At 62.2% G+C, this 16,951-nt stretch overlaps 1 protein-coding gene across 2 annotated transcripts in view; it reads left to right on the top strand.

Moving 5' to 3' along the window:
• Positions 1-16,951, top strand: part of ADCY3 (adenylate cyclase 3) — an 18,966-nt gene continuing 2,015 nt past the window's right edge. Inside the window, exons 1-19 of one of the 2 annotated variants that reach the window (XM_042802959.1) lie at positions 1-1,426; positions 5,552-5,701; positions 9,543-9,673; positions 10,060-10,171; positions 10,599-10,726; positions 11,007-11,165; positions 12,645-12,807; positions 12,898-13,056; positions 13,162-13,304; positions 13,383-13,544; positions 13,631-13,718; positions 13,829-13,945; positions 14,215-14,474; positions 14,581-14,662; positions 15,119-15,277; positions 15,551-15,697; positions 15,830-15,943; positions 16,013-16,139; positions 16,382-16,506. In XM_042802959.1, coding sequence (XP_042658893.1) covers positions 752-1,426; positions 5,552-5,701; positions 9,543-9,673; positions 10,060-10,171; positions 10,599-10,726; positions 11,007-11,165; positions 12,645-12,807; positions 12,898-13,056; positions 13,162-13,304; positions 13,383-13,544; positions 13,631-13,718; positions 13,829-13,945; positions 14,215-14,474; positions 14,581-14,662; positions 15,119-15,277; positions 15,551-15,697; positions 15,830-15,943; positions 16,013-16,139; positions 16,382-16,506 — 3,201 coding nt within the window. In that variant the 5' untranslated portion in view covers positions 1-751. Of the gene's footprint in view, positions 1,427-5,551; positions 5,702-9,542; positions 9,674-10,059; positions 10,172-10,598; positions 10,727-11,006; positions 11,166-12,644; positions 12,808-12,897; positions 13,057-13,161; positions 13,305-13,382; positions 13,545-13,630; positions 13,719-13,828; positions 13,946-14,214; positions 14,475-14,577; positions 14,663-15,118; positions 15,278-15,550; positions 15,698-15,829; positions 15,944-16,012; positions 16,140-16,381; positions 16,507-16,951 lie in introns of both variants that reach the window. The other variant, XM_042802958.1, reaches the window with a different exon arrangement.

The raw sequence follows: 16,951 nt of genomic DNA, 5'->3' as shown, positions 1-16,951 counted from the left end.
TCCATCCGTCCGTCTGTCCATCCCCCGCAAGAAGCCGGTACCATGCCCCCGCGGCCGGAGCCGCCTCCGCCGCCGCTTCGCCCCGGGCCCCGCGGAACCGGAGCGGGCGGTGGGGCAGGGCGGCCCCGGGCGTAGGGGAGCGGGGGGGGGGGGGGGGGGGAGGCGGGCGGCGGGGGATGCTGCTGGCGGGGCCGCACCTGCGCTCCCCGGGCTGCGGCAGCCGGTGGGCTCCGGGGCCGGTCCCCCCACCCCGGCCCTTCTCCATCCCTCCCCGTGCAACGGAGCAGCTCGGCAAAAGCCGGGGGGGGGTGGGGGGGTGGGGGAAACAACCGGGAGGAAGCAGTGGGGATCCCCCCCCACCCCCCCACCCCCACCAAAGCGGTTGCCCTCGAAGGAGGAGCGGGGAGGCATCGCGACATCTTTTTTTTTCGCTCCGCGTCGCTTCGGTTTGCAACCTGGCAGTGCGCAAGGGCTGGGGAGAGCGAGCTGGCAGGGAGCTGGGGAGGCAGGCTCGCTCGGCTCCCGGCCTCCCCACGCCACGCCACGCCAGCGGTTATTTATAATTAGCCCCCCTTTTCCCTCCTTCGGCCGCTCCCCGGCACGCCGCGGGATTCGGGGTTACGGCTGCGGGAGAAGGGGAAAGGCCTCGCGGCTCGGCGGCCGGCGATGCTGCGGGCGATGCCCCGGTGAGCATCGGGGCGCGGGGGGACCGCGGCGTTCCTGCGGGCTCGGCGTAGGGGAGAGCACCACGATGCCCAGAAACAGGGCTTTTTCGGAGCCCGAGTGCTCGGCCGAGTACTCCGCCGACTACTCGGTGAGCCTGCCGTCGGACCCCGAGCACGGCGTGGGTCGGACCCACGAGGTGACGGTGCGCAGCTCGGGACCCTGCCTCTGCCTACCCCGCTTCATGCGCCTCACCTTCGCTCCCGAATCCTTGGAGAACCTCTACCAGACTTATTTCCGTCGCCAACGCCACGAGACCCTCCTGGTGCTGGTGGTCTTCGCCGCTCTCTTCGACTGCTACGTCCTCGTCATGTGCGCCGTGGTTTACGCCGCCGACAAGCTGGCCCCGGCGCTGGCGGCAGCGACCGGGCTGGTCGCCCACGTCTTGCTCTTCATCCTTTGCAAGTACAAGCTGCTCCCTGAGCGGGTGGCCCGCAGGTTCCTGCCCTACGTCCTCTGGGTCCTCATCTTGGCCCAGATCTTCTGCTACCTGGGTCTCAACTTCTCCCGCTCGCCCGAAGCCAGCGACACGGTGGGCTGGCAGGCGTTCTTCGTCTTCTCCTTCTTCATCACGCTGCCGCTGCGCTTGGCGCCCATCGTGCTCATCACCGCCGTCTCCTGCGGCGTTCACACGCTGGTGCTCGGTGTCACCGTCGCCCAGCAGCGGCAGGACACCCTGGACGAGGGCGCGCTGCTGAGACAGGTATGGGACCGACCGGCGAGGGGACGTGGGGTCCCCCCGGGGTGGTGGGAGGTGACGGGCAAATCATCCCCCGCTTGGCGTTTCTATGAGTTACCGTCCCCCCTCCCTATGCCCCGACCCTAAAGCCGGGTTTGATCCCCACCCTGCGGGCTGATCGTGGCGTTTTCTGGGTGCGGGGGACTCCCCAAAACGTAACCGGGGATCGACCCCCCCATGGGGAGTGGGGTGCTGGGGTGTGCAGGAGCACCCGCCCGTGCTGGGACGCGGGGCCACAGACCCGGCCCCGCAAGCACGGAGCCGTCCCCGAGAGCCACCCGGGGTGTGTGGCCGCGTGGGCTGCGGTTGGGCTGCTGGGGAAACTGAGGCACGGAGGACTGCGAGCTCCCCCATCCACCCTGCCTGGTGGCCTGGCTTGGGCTGATTTCCCTCTGAATTGCAGAAATGGCTAAAAATGGCCATTTTTAGCAGAAGAGTGGCAGGAGCCCAGCTTTTAGGCTCAGCAGCAGCCAGCGGAGCTTTCCCAGGAGGAAGGAGCTGGGCGGCCGCTCGGTCCCAGCTCGGTCCCCGGACGATGCCCATCACCCAGCCTCGCACCTGGGGCAGAGCCCGGGGACACTTTGGGGTGATTTTCTGCCCCAACGAAGCTGGAGAAACAGCGTCCCCGAGCCCGAACGTGGCCTTAAGGACAGGCCACCATTCATGCACGCAGCGAATGAGGGGGTGTGGGGGTCAGTGTCGGGGGAGAGCGGTCCCTGGCCCATCAGGTTCTCGATATTTCCTGGGAAATACCCACCTGGGGCATTCAGAGACTGTTTTTATTCCCTAAATCAGGGAGTTTCACGGCTTGGCCGAGTCCCTTTCCTCCCACTGATGTCCCCACCGGCTGGACACGCACCCGTAGATCTGGGGAGCTTTTCCATGGCTGGGGTGGGGGGAAAAAGAAAAAAAAAAAAAAGCCAGAGCTGAAAACTAGTGTGCTGGAGGCTGCTGATAGCAGCAGGGAAAATCCCACTGGAAGCATCTGCTTTGCCCCATAATGGTGTGAGCTCCGTGGGAGGATGCTATGGGAATTTGGGGTGCTCTGGGTCAGGTCCTGGGAGACCTCCAGCGGCTCCCAGCCTAAATAGGAAGGGTGGGGGGTGGAATTTATTCACTTTTTTGGGAGGCTTTAGGAGTGTTGAGCCTGTGAGAGTTTGGAAAATGGAGCCTGTTCTCCAAAAAGTCCAAAGATACTGTTTTTTTCCCGGTCTCTGGGGTGTGTGGTTTGGGGCCGGTCCCCTGGCGTGGGACATCTCCTGGTGTCACACGGGGTTTTTGCAAAGAAAAAGAAAAAAAAAAAAGTGCTTTTTGGGGCATGGTTGCTGGAGCGTGCCGGGCTGGGTGCCAGGGCAGTGGCGTGGGTGCCCTCCGAGCGATGCCCAGCTGGAGACCACACATCAGCGGGAGAAATCCCGGTGCCGCATCGCCTTTCTCAGGTTTTGCTCCTTAGCTGGGACGCAAACACGGCACGCGGCCGATCCCCAAGCCGACCAAACCTCTCGCTGCCCCCAGCCCTGGGATGCGGGAGGCGAGGGGGCACACGAGCATCATCCCCCCCCCCCCCCCCCGGCCGGCAGCAGGCATGCGCCGCCGCCGCGTTAATCATTGCCGTGGCACGGAGAGTCCGGGGCCGGTAAAACCTTGGCAACGCGGCATGCCTCAGCCTCTGCCTGCTGCAAAAGGAGGAACATTCTGTCCAGAAATAAACATTATTATTATTATTATTATTATTATTATTATTATTATTATTATTATTATTATTATTATTATTATTATTATTATTATTATTATTGCCGGCAGTGCGGCTCCCGGAGGGCACTGCTATTAATAGGATGAACCAGAGGATGTGGCTTGAGGGGGGCCGGCGCAGGCAAAGTGTGTGTGTGTGTGGGGGGGGTTCATGAAAGGAGGAGCCCGAAGGCTGAATCGTGGCCGGGGCGGGGGGGGGGTTGGCAATTTGGGGGCATTTGGGGCCGGATCTGCTGTGGTTGTGAGCTGCCGGAGCATCCCCGGGCTCAGCCGATGCCCTGGGCCTGGTTTGGCATCCGGCTGGGACCTATCCTGCAGGGTACGGGTGGGGGAGAAGGGATAAAGCTCCCGTACGTGTCTTGCTCTCACCTCCCTCAAATTATTGAGCGCAAATAACAACCGCTGGCCACGCTGGGAGCGGGGGGTCTCCTCCATGTCAGGGCTTTCCCCGCGGCGTTTTGGGGTGCTGGGAGGTGTTTTGCAACTCAAAGCACGTGGGCACGTGCTGGGGGAGGGTTTTTTTTGGGGGGTGGGGTGGGGTGTGTGGTTGGGAGGGGCTGCTGAGCATCCGTGGCAGGGCTGCAGGAGGCAGCTGGAAGCTGCTCGGTGTGGGAGGAGGCTGTGCCGGGCGAGGGGGTGCCCGGGGTTTCTGGTGACCCCGGTGCGCCGAGCTGTGCCGAGCTGCCCCCATGCCCATCCAGCCCCGGCAGAGTGGCCCGTTGTCATGACAACCCAAGAGGCTGGTTAAAAATAACAAGTGGCTGCTTGTTTCGGGGGGGGGGGGGGGGGGGGGGGGGGGGGTTTCTTCTCCCTGCCCACCTCCAGGCAGCTCCTCGCTCGCCGTCTGCTGCACCCGCGGGCGCGGGGGCTTCCCAGGGATCCCCGGTGGGATCCAGCCCTGGGGCATCAGCTCTTTCCACTTGAAAAAAAAAAAAAACTTTCCTTGCTGCAAATCACTTTATCAACCCCGGCACAGTGCTGCGCCAGCACCCAACCCCACCCCCCCGGTGCCAGGGCCCTGCATTTATTGCTGCACGTGGCCTGTTTCACCCGTGCCTCAGTTTCCCCCTGCGGGGAAGAGGTTGGCAGCTCTTCCCGCTCGCCGTGCGATGAGACGGGGCTGTTCAGGGCTTGGTGCTGCCGGGTGGTGAAACCTCCAAGGAGAGGGACACCCAGGGACTGGGGTCACTTTAGGGCTTTCCTCCGACTGAGCTGGGCGACGGGATCCGGGGAGGAGAGAGGGGACAGGGTTGGTAGCAGGGAGTCGGCGATCAGAAAGGTGCTGAGCGTGGTGGCACATCCCTGACGCAGACGAGCCTGGGAACAGCTCCGTGCTCCTCCCGCTGCCTCCTCCACACTGGCTGTGACACAGCTCATGGCCCGTGGGGTGGGAGGACGGCTCCGTGTCCCCGGTGCCCCATCAGCATAGCTGGAGCCTGTTATCACATCCTCCCCGTCGCTCTTCCCCCTTTCTAGACTAAACAAACCAAATTCTTTCAACTTTCCCTCATCAGTCATATTTTCCACAAAGGGCTCTTCGCTCCCATCTGCAAACCTGCTCCGTCCTCTCCCGGGCTGCGGGGACACGGGGTCCAGCCCCGTGGGGACAGGATTCAGCCCAGGGATGGCACAGGTCCAGCCTCTGGGATGAAGCAACGAGCCTCTGTGCCTCGGCTCCTTGAAACCCCAAAGAAAACTGGGGGGTGAGGGGGGGGGTGGGGGGTGTTGTCACATCCAGCAACACCCAGGAGCATCCATCCCCAGTGCTGCAGCCTCGCACCCGTGGTTTTGGGCCGTTGAGAGGGATGCAGAGAGGCAGGAGCACGAGTAAATACACAATTGTAGGGGTTGGCCGTGTTTTTATTAACTTCTGCACAAAGCGGTGCCAGTCCCGTGGCAGGGATGGGGGGCGGAGGGGAGCGGATGGCAGGGGAGCCACCACTCGCCTTCAGCAGCGCCTTCCCCCCCGCCCCAACCCGGGGGGGCTGCGCCCAGCCCCTGCCCACCTGCTGCCTTTTTTCCAAAACATCGCTGCAAGTTTTAATGAAGCGGAGTCAGCCCACGGGGACCACGAGGACTCCTGGGACTCTCCGGGCGTGATTCCCAGCCAGACCCTTCCCCTGAGTCCCCCCAGCAGTTAACGCAGGCCGTGGCTGTGCGATTTATCCCCAGGGCGGGTGTTTTATGTCCTCCCCCAGCGTTCGAATCTTGTTTTTTTTTCGCACACTCATCAGGCTCTGCTGCCCGAAGAGGGACTTGCGGTGACACCAGCACTGCCCGCGAGACACTCACCGCAGCTCTGCTCACCCTCCCGTTTCCTTTTCTTTGTCCCCAAAGATCCTGTCCAACGTTGCCATCTACCTTTGCGCCATCACGGTGGGCACCATGTCCTACTACATGGCCGACCGCAAGCACCGCAAAGCCTTCCTCGAAGCGCGCCAGTCCCTCGAGGTCAAGCTCAACCTGGAGGAGCAGAGCCAGCAGCAGGTAGGAGCCCCCGGCTGGGCAAGGGGACAGGGGCAGGGGGACAGATTGGGGACACGGGTGCAGCTTTGGGACGTGGATGAGGCGCCCACGGCCCGCGGCGGGGCTGTGGTGGGCAGCGGAGGGGGCAGGAGGCCCCAAGGTGGGAAAGGCATTTGCAGTTTTGCACCCTGTGCCTGATTTGGGGACACGCCGTGTGACCGTCCTCTTCCAGGGGCCTCCCAGCTCCTGCCATGGCCACCACCAGGCTGTCCCCACCCAGCAGGTCCCCACGCACGGCCACGGGGCAGGTCCCCAGACGCAGCCACGCGGCGTGTCCCTGGGCACAGCCGTGTGACAGGTCTGCAGCTGTGGCCACGTAGCATTTTTCTGTTCCCAGACACGGCCACACGGCAGGTCCCTGTCCCCAGGCAGAGCCACACAGCATGTCCCTGTCATTGGGCACGGCCACGCAGCATGTGTCTGTCCCCAGGCACAGCCACACAGCCTGTCCCTGTCCCCATGCCCAGCCACACGGCAGGTCCTTGTCATTGAGCACGGCCATGCAGCCTGTCCCTGTCCCCATGCCCAGCCCCAGGGCAGGTCCCCATCCCTGAGTGTGACCAGGCAGCAGGTCCTTGTCCCCAGGCAGTGCCACGCAGCATGTCCCCATCCTTGGCCACGGACACGTGGCAGGTCCCTGTCCCCATGCACAGCCACACGGCAGGTCCTTGTCATTGAGCACGGCCATGCAGCCTGTCCCTGTCCTTGGCCATGGACACGTGGCAAGTCCCTGTCCCCAGACACAGCCATGCAGCCTGTCCCTGTCCCCATGCACAGCCCCAGGGCAGGTCCCCATCCCTGAGCACGGCCATGCAGCAGGTCCCTGTCCCCAGGCAGTGCCACACAGCAGGTCCCTGTCATTGAGCACAGACACGTGGCAGGTCCCTGTCCCCATGCACAGCCACACGGCAGGTCCTTGTCATTGAGCACGGCCATGCAGCCTGTCCCTGTCCTTGGCCATGGACACGTGGCAAGTCCCTGTCCCCAGACACAGCCATGCAGCCTGTCCCTGTCCCCATGCCCAGCCCCAGGGCAGGTCCCCATCCCTGAGCGTGACCACGCAGCAGGTCCCTGTCCCCAGGCAGTGCCACACAGCATGTCCCTGTCCTTGGCCACGGACATGTGGCAGGTCCCTGTCCACGTGCACAGCCATGCAGCACGTCGCTGTCATTGACCACGGCCATGCAGCCTGTCCCTGTCCCCAGGCACAGCCCCAGGGCAGGTCCCCATCCCTGAGCGTGACCACGCAGCCGGTCCCCATCCAGCCACCCCCCGGGGCTGGTCCTGCAGGGACCTGCCAGGACGAGCTGGCGGCAAGCGAGCGCAGCCAGCTGCTCCCCGCTCATCCCACCAGCCACGACCCCCACGGCTGTGCCGGCACCGCGCCGTGGTGGCCGGGCAAGCAGAGCGGGTTTGGCGGGGGGGGGAAACGGGTGTCGTGGTGCTTCAGAGCCCTGTTGTCTCCGGCCGCCGTCCGGCGAGGAGCTGGGCTAATTTTAACGCCTTTATCTGGGGCCTCTCTCCCCATCTCTTATCTGGTTGAGCCGCTGCCAGCAATTTGCTCCCAATGGCAACAGGAGACACGCGGCGGGGCCGGGCCAGCGCCACCGGCGTCCTCTGGGCTGGGAAACCCGGCGGGATGCTCTGATGTCTAATAAAGGGTTAGGTCCAGGGAGGGATTTGGGCGATGGGGGCGAATCTTGGGGCTGGGGGCTGCTCCGAGTGTGAGCACCTTCGAGGCCCTGGGTTTGGAGGGGGTATAGAAAGGGCCGTGGGGATTATTATCAGATGAGCTCAGTTTCCTTAAGGAATTGAGCTAAAAATAGCCCCTGCTCTTGCAGGAAAGGCTGCTTGCGTGAGGCCGAGTGGCTCAGGGCAGCGTGGGGGGGGGGGGGGGGTTGGCCACGAGCGATGCCAACAGCCAGATCCTTTCCCTCCAGCCCACGGGTGCTGGTTGAACCCGCAGCTCCGTGGGCAGAGCTGAGGTTAACGGGAGCTGGGGAGCTCCCACACACCCCCCCCCGGGGAATGGGGACGGGGACACGGTGCCGTTCCTCCAGCAACAGCCCTGCCACGGCTGCGCACAGAAACCCCCCCCCATCCCGCGGGAAAACCCGCTTCATTAGCCGAGTTACTTACAGTTAGTGCAAATCCTGCACACAGCTGGGAAGATTTATCCCTCCTCCAGCTCCGGGGCTGCAGGGACAGCAGGGATAGCAACGGGTATGATGTCCCCGAGTGGGCTTGATCCTCCCGTGGGACTTTGGCTGAGTCCTCCGCGTGGCTGTGGGATACCCAGCACGCTTTTAAATGGATCAATCCTCCCTGGTGTGGTTTAACTCAGGTCCACGCACCCAGCTCTGACCCACCCCCCCGGGGGGGAGGACACCCTGGGGCAGCTCACAGGGACCTTTGGGACCATCAGTGCAAGACCCCGAGGTCACTCCCAGCACTTGCTGGGGTGGATAAAAGCTCGGCCCACCCGTTGCAGTTTAATTTTCCAGCTCCCAGCAAGGGGCTGGGCTCTGTAGGGCGCCTGCAGAAAGGTTTTGGGGTGCACAAGCAAATTTGGCGGCTTGTCAGCCGGTGTCCAAAGAAATGTGTGGGACTGTCCCTCTTTCCTACGGCTCCGGGGACAGGGAGGCTGGTGGCTGCAGTGCCCCAAAACTGCCACCCTCCTGGCCTCCCCTGTCTGAGATTTATTGCACCATGTATTTGGCCCATGAGTTCGCATCGTGCATTTCCACAGTACATTTAGACTGTGCATTTGCACCCAGTGATTGCACCGTGCATTTAAACTGTGCATCTGTAGTGTGACTTTGCACTGTGCAGTTGCACCGTGCATTTAGACGGTGTATTTGTTTGCACTCTGCCTTTGCACCGTGAATTTTGATTGTGCATTTGCGCCATGTGTTTAGACTGTGCATTTGCACCGTGGATTTGCACCATGCATTTAAACAGCGTATTTGCATCGTGCATTTAATGCACTGTGAAGTGGCACCGTGCATTTAGACTGTGCATTTGCACCGCATATGTGCACTGTGCAGTTGAGCTGTGCATTTAGACTCTGTATCTATTTGCACTCTGCATTTGCACCATGTATTTGCACAATGTATTTGCGCTATGCATTTAAATAGTGCATTTGCACTGGGCGTTTAGACTGTGAACTTAGACTGTGCATTTGCACTGTGCATTTAGGCAGTGGATTTGCACCAGTGCCCATGAGCTGTACATTTGCACCGTGCATTTCTACTGTGCATTTGCACCATGCGTTTGCATCCTGCATTTGAACAATGCATTTGCACCATGCGTTTGCATCCTGCATTTGCACTTTGCATTTGAACAATGCATTTGCACCATGCGTTTGCATCCTGCATTTGAACAATGCATTTGCACCATGCGTTTGCATCCTGCATTTGCACTGTGCATTTAAACAATGCATTTGCACCATGCATTTGCATCCTGCATTTGAACAATGCATTTGCACCATGCGTTTGCATCCTGCATTTGCACTGTGCATTTAAACAATGCATTTGCACCATGCGTTTGCATCCTGCATTTGAACAATGCATTTGCACCATGCGTTTGCATCCTGCATTTGCACTGTGCATTTGAACAATGCATTTGCACCATGCGTTTGCATCCTGCATTTGCACTGTGCATTTAAACAATGCATTTGCACCATGCGTTTGCATCCTGCATTTGCACTGTGCATTTAAACAATGCATTTGCACTCTGCCTTGCTGCGCTTGCCACCGGCTCGGCTTCCTCCTGGCCAACTCTGTCGCTGCCCGGTCCCCAGGAGCGACTCATGCTCTCCATCCTGCCCAAGCATGTGGCCGATGAGATGCTGAAGGACATGAAGAAGGACCCCAGCCAGAAGGAGATGCAGCAGTTCAACACCATGTACATGTATCGCCATGAGAACGTCAGGTGGGCCCATCCTTTTGCTGCCTAGGGGAAAAAAAAACAAAAACAAAAACAAAAAAAAAAAGCCCTCCAATTATTTTGTTTTGCAAAAATGTGTATTTTGCATCCCTGGCTAGACGAGAGGGGAGAGATTGGGGAGTTTTGCAGCTGACGTGAAGGGTGACGGGGGACAGGCCACCAGCCAGACCACAGCTTGGGGCCCCTTTTTGCTCTGCTGAGGTTTGCAGAGCATTGCTTTCAGCCACCTCCCCAAAAATAGCCTTTTCTCTGGCGCGGGGGGCCCCAGCGTGAAAGCAGAGCGGGGAAACGGGGGGAACCCCGGGGGGCTGCAGCGGGGGGGACACACACAGGGACCCCGGGACTGAGCCTCTCGCCCTTCCTCCCCGCAGCATCCTCTTCGCAGACATCGTGGGCTTCACCCAGCTCTCCTCGTCCTGCAGCGCCCAGGAGCTGGTGAAGCTCCTCAACGAGCTCTTCGCCCGCTTCGACAAGCTGGCAGCTGTGAGTGACCCCCCCCCCCCGACCCCCCCTCGCCCCCGCCCTGGCATGGAACGAGTGGGACAGGCCTCAGCCCCCCCCCCCCCGCCCCCAGCTGAAAGCTGCATCCTGGGATGGGAATGAGGAGGTTAAAATCTGATGGCTCTGGGATGCTGGAGACGCCCTGCTTTGCAAAAATAGAGCTGGGAAGGGCCCCCCCCGCCCCCCCCCCTCGGCTGGAGCGTGGAGCCCTCGGGGGAGGCAGGGTGGGAATGGAAAATCCGATTATTTGCGTCCATACCGGGCGGGGTAAAACCTCTGCGTGGGTCAAGGTCAGCCTGGGAGAAGGATGGGGGTGGTGAGGGGTGGGGTGGCGTTCTGACCACTCTGTGTGTGTGTGTGTGGTGTGTGTGTGTCGTCGTAACCCCCCCCCCCCCCCCCCCCCCCCCAGAAATACCACCAGCTGCGCATCAAGATCCTGGGCGACTGCTACTACTGCATCTGCGGGCTGCCCGAGTACCGGGAGGACCACGCCGTCTGCTCCATCCTGATGGGGCTGGCCATGGTGGAGGCCATTTCGTAAGGGCTTTCTCCTCGGGGAGGGGGGGGTGCCAGGGTGGGCAGGGGGGCTTGGTGGGCTGGGGTGCAGCTTGGGAGGGGGGGGTGGGGAGTGCGGGAGGGGGGGGTCCAGCCTCTGCAAAATGCCTTGAAATAACGAGCGGCGCTACGGAATGTTGGAGGGGTTGGGTTTGGGATGGGCTGTGGGGTGAAGTGGGGATGGGTTGGGTGGGGGTCACCCCTGTATTTTCCCCATCTTTTTTCCCCTCCCTCTGACTCCTCCTCCTCCTCCTCCCTCCAGCTACGTGCGGGAGAAGACCAAGACGGCGGTGGACATGCGGGTGGGGGTGCACAGCGGGACGGTGCTGGGGGGCGTGCTGGGCCAGAAGCGTTGGCAGTACGACGTGTGGTCCACGGACGTCACCGTGGCCAACAAGATGGAGGCGGGGGGAATCCCCGGGTGAGCATCTCCAGGGGCGAGGAGGCAGCAGTGGTGGTGGTGGTGGTGGTGGTGGTGGTGGTGATGGTGGTGGTGTTGTTGGTGGTGGTGGTGATGGTGATGATGGTGGTGTTGTTGTTGGTGGTGGTGATGGTGATGGTGGTGATGGTGGTGGTGGTGATGGTGGTGTTGGTGGTGGTGGTGGTGATGGTGATGGTGGTGATGGTGATGGTGGTGGTGTTGTTGGTGGTGATGGTGGTGGTGATGGTGGTGATGGTGGTGGTGGTGATGGTGGTGATGGTGGTGGTGGTGGTGTTGATGGTGGTGGTGGTGATGGTGATGGTGGTGATGGTGGTGATGGTGGTGGTGATGGTGGTGGTGGTGGTGATGGTGGTGGTGGTGATGGTGGTGATGGTGATGGTGGTGGTGTTGATGGTGGTGGTGGTGATGGTGATGGTGGTGATGGTGGTGATGGTGGTGGTGATGGTGGTGGTGGTGGTGGTGTTGATGGTGATGGTGGTGATGGTGATGGTGGTGATGGTGGTGGTGATGGTGATGGTGGTGATGGTGGTGGTGGTGATGGTGGTGGTGGTGATGGTGGTGGTGGTGGTGATGGTGATGGTGGTGGTGGTGATGGTGGTGGTGGTGATGGTGATGGTGGTGGTGGTGGTGATGGTGATGGTGGTGATGGTGGTGGTGATGGTGGTGGTGGTGGTGGTGATGGTGATGGTGGTGATGGTGGTGATGGTGGTGATGGTGATGGTGATGGTGGTGGTGTTGTTGGTGGTGATGGTGGTGGTGATGGTGTTGATGGTGGTGGTGGTGATGGTGATGGTGGTGATGGTGGTGATGGTGATGGTGGTGATGGTGATGGTGGTGGTGTTGTTGGTGGTGATGGTGGTGGTGATGGTGGTGATGGTGGTGGTGGTGATGGTGGTGATGGTGGTGGTGGTGGTGTTGATGGTGGTGGTGGTGATGGTGATGGTGGTGATGGTGGTGATGGTGGTGGTGATGGTGGTGGTGGTGGTGGTGGTGATGGTGGTGGTGGTGATGGTGGTGATGGTGATGGTGGTGGTGTTGATGGTGGTGGTGGTGATGGTGATGGTGGTGATGGTGGTGATGGTGGTGGTGATGGTGGTGGTGGTGGTGGTGGTGATGGTGGTGGTGGTGTTGATGGTGATGGTGGTGATGGTGATGGTGGTGATGGTGGTGGTGATGGTGATGGTGGTGATGGTGGTGGTGGTGATGGTGGTGGTGGTGATGGTGGTGGTGGTGGTGATGGTGATGGTGGTGGTGGTGATGGTGGTGGTGGTGATGGTGGTGGTGGTGATGGTGATGGTGGTGGTGGTGGTGGTGGTGATGGTGATGGTGGTGATGGTGGTGATGGTGATGGTGGTGATGGTGGTGATGGTGGTGGTGGTGGTGGTGGTGGTGATGGGTGGGTGGGGGGTGGAAACACGCTCCGCACCCAAGGGTGACACGGGCGCCCGGTGCCGGCAGGCGGGTGCACATCTCGCAGAGCACCATGGATTGCCTGAAGGGCGAGTTCGAGGTGGAGCCGGGCGAAGGCGGCTCGCGCTGCGAGTACCTGAAGGAGAAGGGCATCGTCACCTACCTCGTCGCGGTCCCCAAGCAGCCCCTGCGCAACGGCATCAACGGGGTGGTGAGTGGTGGCAGCGGTGCCGTGGGTGGAGGCGACATTCCGTGTGTCCCCCCCCCCAAAACCTGCGACCCACCGCCTTCCACCTTGCAGAAGCTGTCGCTGACCTCGTCCCACGGCGCCTCCCCGCCGTTGGTCAACACCAAGGAGCGCAACGGCAGCCTCAGCCTGGCCTGCGCCAGCCCCGAGGAGCCCGAGGAGCCCGACGCCAGGGTGAGGGGCACCCTGGAGAGCGGGGAGGAAGATGGAGAGGTACAACCCCCCTGCAAAGCATCCCCCTTCCAGCGGCGTTCGGGGAGCTTGGGCCATACTGGGGCGGTTGGACGTCTCGCTGATGCCTCGGCTGTGCCGGCGCAGGCGGTGAACCCCTCCTTCCCCAACCCCCGGCGGCGGCTGCGCCTGCGGGACCTGGCCGAGCGGGTGATCGACGCTTCGCAGAACGAGCAGGAGCTCAACAAGCTGCTCAACGAAGCCTTGCTGGAACGCGAGTCCGTCCAGGCGTGAGTGACTCCAACCGGCGGCGCGTCCCGGCAGGGTCCCGGTGCCGCCGGGTGCTTGACGGGCGGTGTTGCTGGCAGGTTGAAGGGGAAGAGCACCTTCCGGCTCTCCATGCGCTTCATTGACCCCGAGATGGAGACGCGCTACTCGGTGGAGAAGGAGAAGCAGAGCGGGGCCGCCTTCAGCTGCTCCTGCGTCGTCCTCTTCTTCACCGCCTTGGTGGAGGTCTTCATCGACCCTTGGTACGGCAAGGAGGTGGTGGGGATGGGTGGCCCCAAGCCACGCCGGGCTTCAAACCCATCCCCCCCACCCTCGGCCTTTTCGGCAGGTTGGTGGCCAACTACGTGACCTTCGTGGTGGGGGAGATCCTGCTGCTCATCCTCACCCTTTGCTCGTTGGCTGCCATCTTCCCCCGGGTGAGACGGGCCGGGCCCACCACTCATGGTGATGATGTCCCCGTCACCGTGTCCTGCCTGGGCGAACCCACCCCCCCACCCCCCTTCCCTCCACCTTCCTCTCCCCACAGGTCTTCCCCAAAAAGCTCGTGGCCTTCTCCACCTGGATCGACAGGACCCGCTGGGCGCGCAACACCTGGGCTATGGCTGCCATCATCATCGTCACCATGGCCGACATCGTGGACATGGTGAGCCACCAGCCCCGGGGGGGGGGCCAGTGGGGCTGAGCCTGTTTCAACCTCCACCCAAGCAACCCGTAATTGTCCACGGCCCCGCGCACGGCTGATCGTTAAAGCAATTAGCGTGGCTGCACCGTAGCGGGGAGGGAAATTTAAGTTGGGCGGCCTCCTCCTGCTCTGCAAAGCACCCTGTCTGTCCCTTCGGGTGGCCACGTAGTCCGTGGAGAGGCGCCCCCTGGCCCCACGTCCCCCTCCTCACCCTGCTCTCGTGCCCCCAGCTCAGCTGCCGGCAGGACCACGGCGGGACGGGCAACGGGACGGTGGGGCCACCGCGGGCGGGCGGCTGCGGGGAGCAGCCCAAGTACTACAGCTACATCGCCGTGCTGGCCTTGGTGGCCACCATCATGCTGGTGCAGGTCAGCCACATGGTCAAGCTGACCCTCATGGTGCTGATCACCGGGGCCACCGGCGCCGTCAACATCTACGCCTGGGAGCACATCTTCGACCAGTACGACCACCGCCGTGGCCGGCAAAGCACGTAAGGGGTGGCGGGGAGGAGGTGGTGGGCAGATGTTTTTTTAGGGGGGGGGGGGGGCTGTGGCCGTGCCCACCGCCCACCCCCGCCTCGCCCCCTCCGCCAGCAGGTCCTCGCCGGTCCCCTCCAAGTACTCCATGACGGCGATGATCTTCATCGTGATGCTCAGCTTCTACTACTTCTCTCGCCACGTGAGTGACTCGCCCCACCACCTGAGAAGCTCCCCTCCGCGTCTTCACCCTCAGCCCCTTATTTCTTGCAAGCTCCAAGGCAGCAGGATTTGGCCCCAGCTGCGAAGAGCATCTCCGGCTCTTCCCCAAGGAAGCCCACCCAAGGGTTCTCCAGGACCACATTGGTGCAGAACACCTCTGTCTCTCCCCCCCCCCCCCACCATGGTTAGGGGTGGGCAGCGACGTGGTGGCCCCAGGTCCCACACCTGCCCTGCGAGGGTCCCCTTTGCACCCCGGAGCAGGTCTCATGTCCCCAGTTAGGGCTCCACCTTGTCCCAGAGCCTTCTTCCACGCTGTCCCCAAGTCCAGACTGTCCCCAGGATGCTCCCAGAGCTGGAGAGGACCCACTGGGGGGGGGGGGGGGGGGGGGGACGGGGTGTGAGAACTGGGGGTGCAGCCATATCCTCCCACCCACAGGTGGAGAAGCTGGCCAGGACCCTCTTCCTCTGGAAGATTGATGTCCATGACCAGAAGGAACGCGTCTACGAGATGCGGCGCTGGAACGAGGCCCTCGTCACCAACATGCTGCCCGAGCACGTGGCCCGGCACTTCCTGGGCTCCAAGAAGCGGGACGAGGTGAGGGGGCACCCAGGAGGGGGGTGTCTGCCCCCATTTCGGGGCGGGGGTGGGGCAGGCTCCAGCTCCAGAGGCTTTGCCATAGGCCCCGGCTGAGCACCTTCGGTTGGATGAAGACGATGTCTTGGCCACGCGAGGTGAGGTTGCAGAGCACCCTAAATATTTTCAGACATGCCAAGACGGCTTCACAGGAGGGTTTGGGTTGGCCGGAGGTGCTGGTGGCACACGTGGGCATGTCCCCAGCTCCCGGCCACTGTCCCATCCCGTCCCCAGGAGCTGTACAGCCAGTCCTACGACGAGATCGGTGTCATGTTTGCCTCCCTCCCCAACTTTGCCGACTTCTACACCGAGGAGAGCATCAACAACGGGGGCATCGAGTGCCTGCGGTTCCTCAACGAGATCATCTCCGACTTTGACGCGGTGAGTCAGGACGGAGCCGGCCACGGGGCTGGTGTGGGGTTTGGCCAGAACTTGCCCTTCCTGCCCCATCTGGGGGCCAAAGGACCTGCCGTGGCCTCCGGGGTGCCTGAGGGTCTTGTCTCCACGGCTCAGCTCCTGGATGAACCCCAGTTCCGGTGCATCACCAAAATCAAAACCATTGGCAGCACCTACATGGCTGCTTCTGGAGTGACCCCCGACGCCAACGCCAACGGCTACAGCGCCAAGGTGAGGGGTCCCCGTGGGGGGGACGGGGGGGCAAGGGGTGGGCAGGCCTGACCTGGGCTGCCCTTGCAGAAGGAGCCCCTCTCGGATAAGGAGCGCTGGCAGCACTTGGCCGACCTGGCTGATTTTGCCTTAGCCATGAAGGTGACGCTGATGAACATCAACTACCAGTCCTTCAACAACTTCATGCTCCGCATAGGCAAGTCTGGGAGCCGGGGGCAGGGTCTGCCTCGGTGTCCCCCTGTCCCTCCTTCCCCCCCCGAGTGGTGGGACAGCGGGTGGCAGCTGGGAGTTCAGGAGCTGAAGGCAGCAGGGCTAAGGGTTGGGGGACACACACACACACACCTCACGGCCCCAACCCATCCCCTGGGACAGACTCTCCTGCGGGCCAGGATGTCCTGTCCCTGTCACGGGGTGACATCTGCCCCCCGTTCTGCACAGGCATGAACAAGGGGGCCGTGCTGGCGGGCGTCATCGGCGCCCGCAAGCCGCACTACGACATCTGGGGCAACACGGTGAACGTGGCCAGCAGGATGGAGTCCACCGGCGTGATGGGGAACATACAGGTGGGGTGATGAGGTTGGGGGGGGGAGGAGAAATTGGCACCCCCATGGAGGGGCTGGGGGGGGGGAGGGCGCAGCCTGCAGAGAGCCCAGGCTTTGGGGGGGGGGGGGGGGGGGAAGTGCTGCCGGGGGCGCAGGGGAGGGTTGGGGCTGGCTGAGGGGCTCCTCCGAGCTGGGAACGGGGGCGAGGTGGTGCTCAGAGGGCTGGCGGGTAGACCTGTTGTTCGAGTGGCACGTGGGGGGGTCCCCGCTCCTCCTGTCAGGCAAAGAGCAACCCCTCCCCCCCCAAAACACATACACACAGACACACACACAGACAGACACACAGACACACACAGACACACAGACACACACAGATACAGACACACACACACAGATACAGACACACACACACACACACACACACACAGATACAGACACAGACACACACACACAGACACACACACAC

This window comes from Tyto alba, unplaced genomic scaffold, assembly GCF_018691265.1.
Source record: "Tyto alba isolate M040663 unplaced genomic scaffold, T.alba_DEE_v4.0 Super-Scaffold_40, whole genome shotgun sequence".
NCBI classification, from domain to species: domain Eukaryota; kingdom Metazoa; phylum Chordata; class Aves; order Strigiformes; family Tytonidae; genus Tyto; species Tyto alba.
This window is presented reverse-complemented; position numbering and strand designations above follow the sequence as displayed.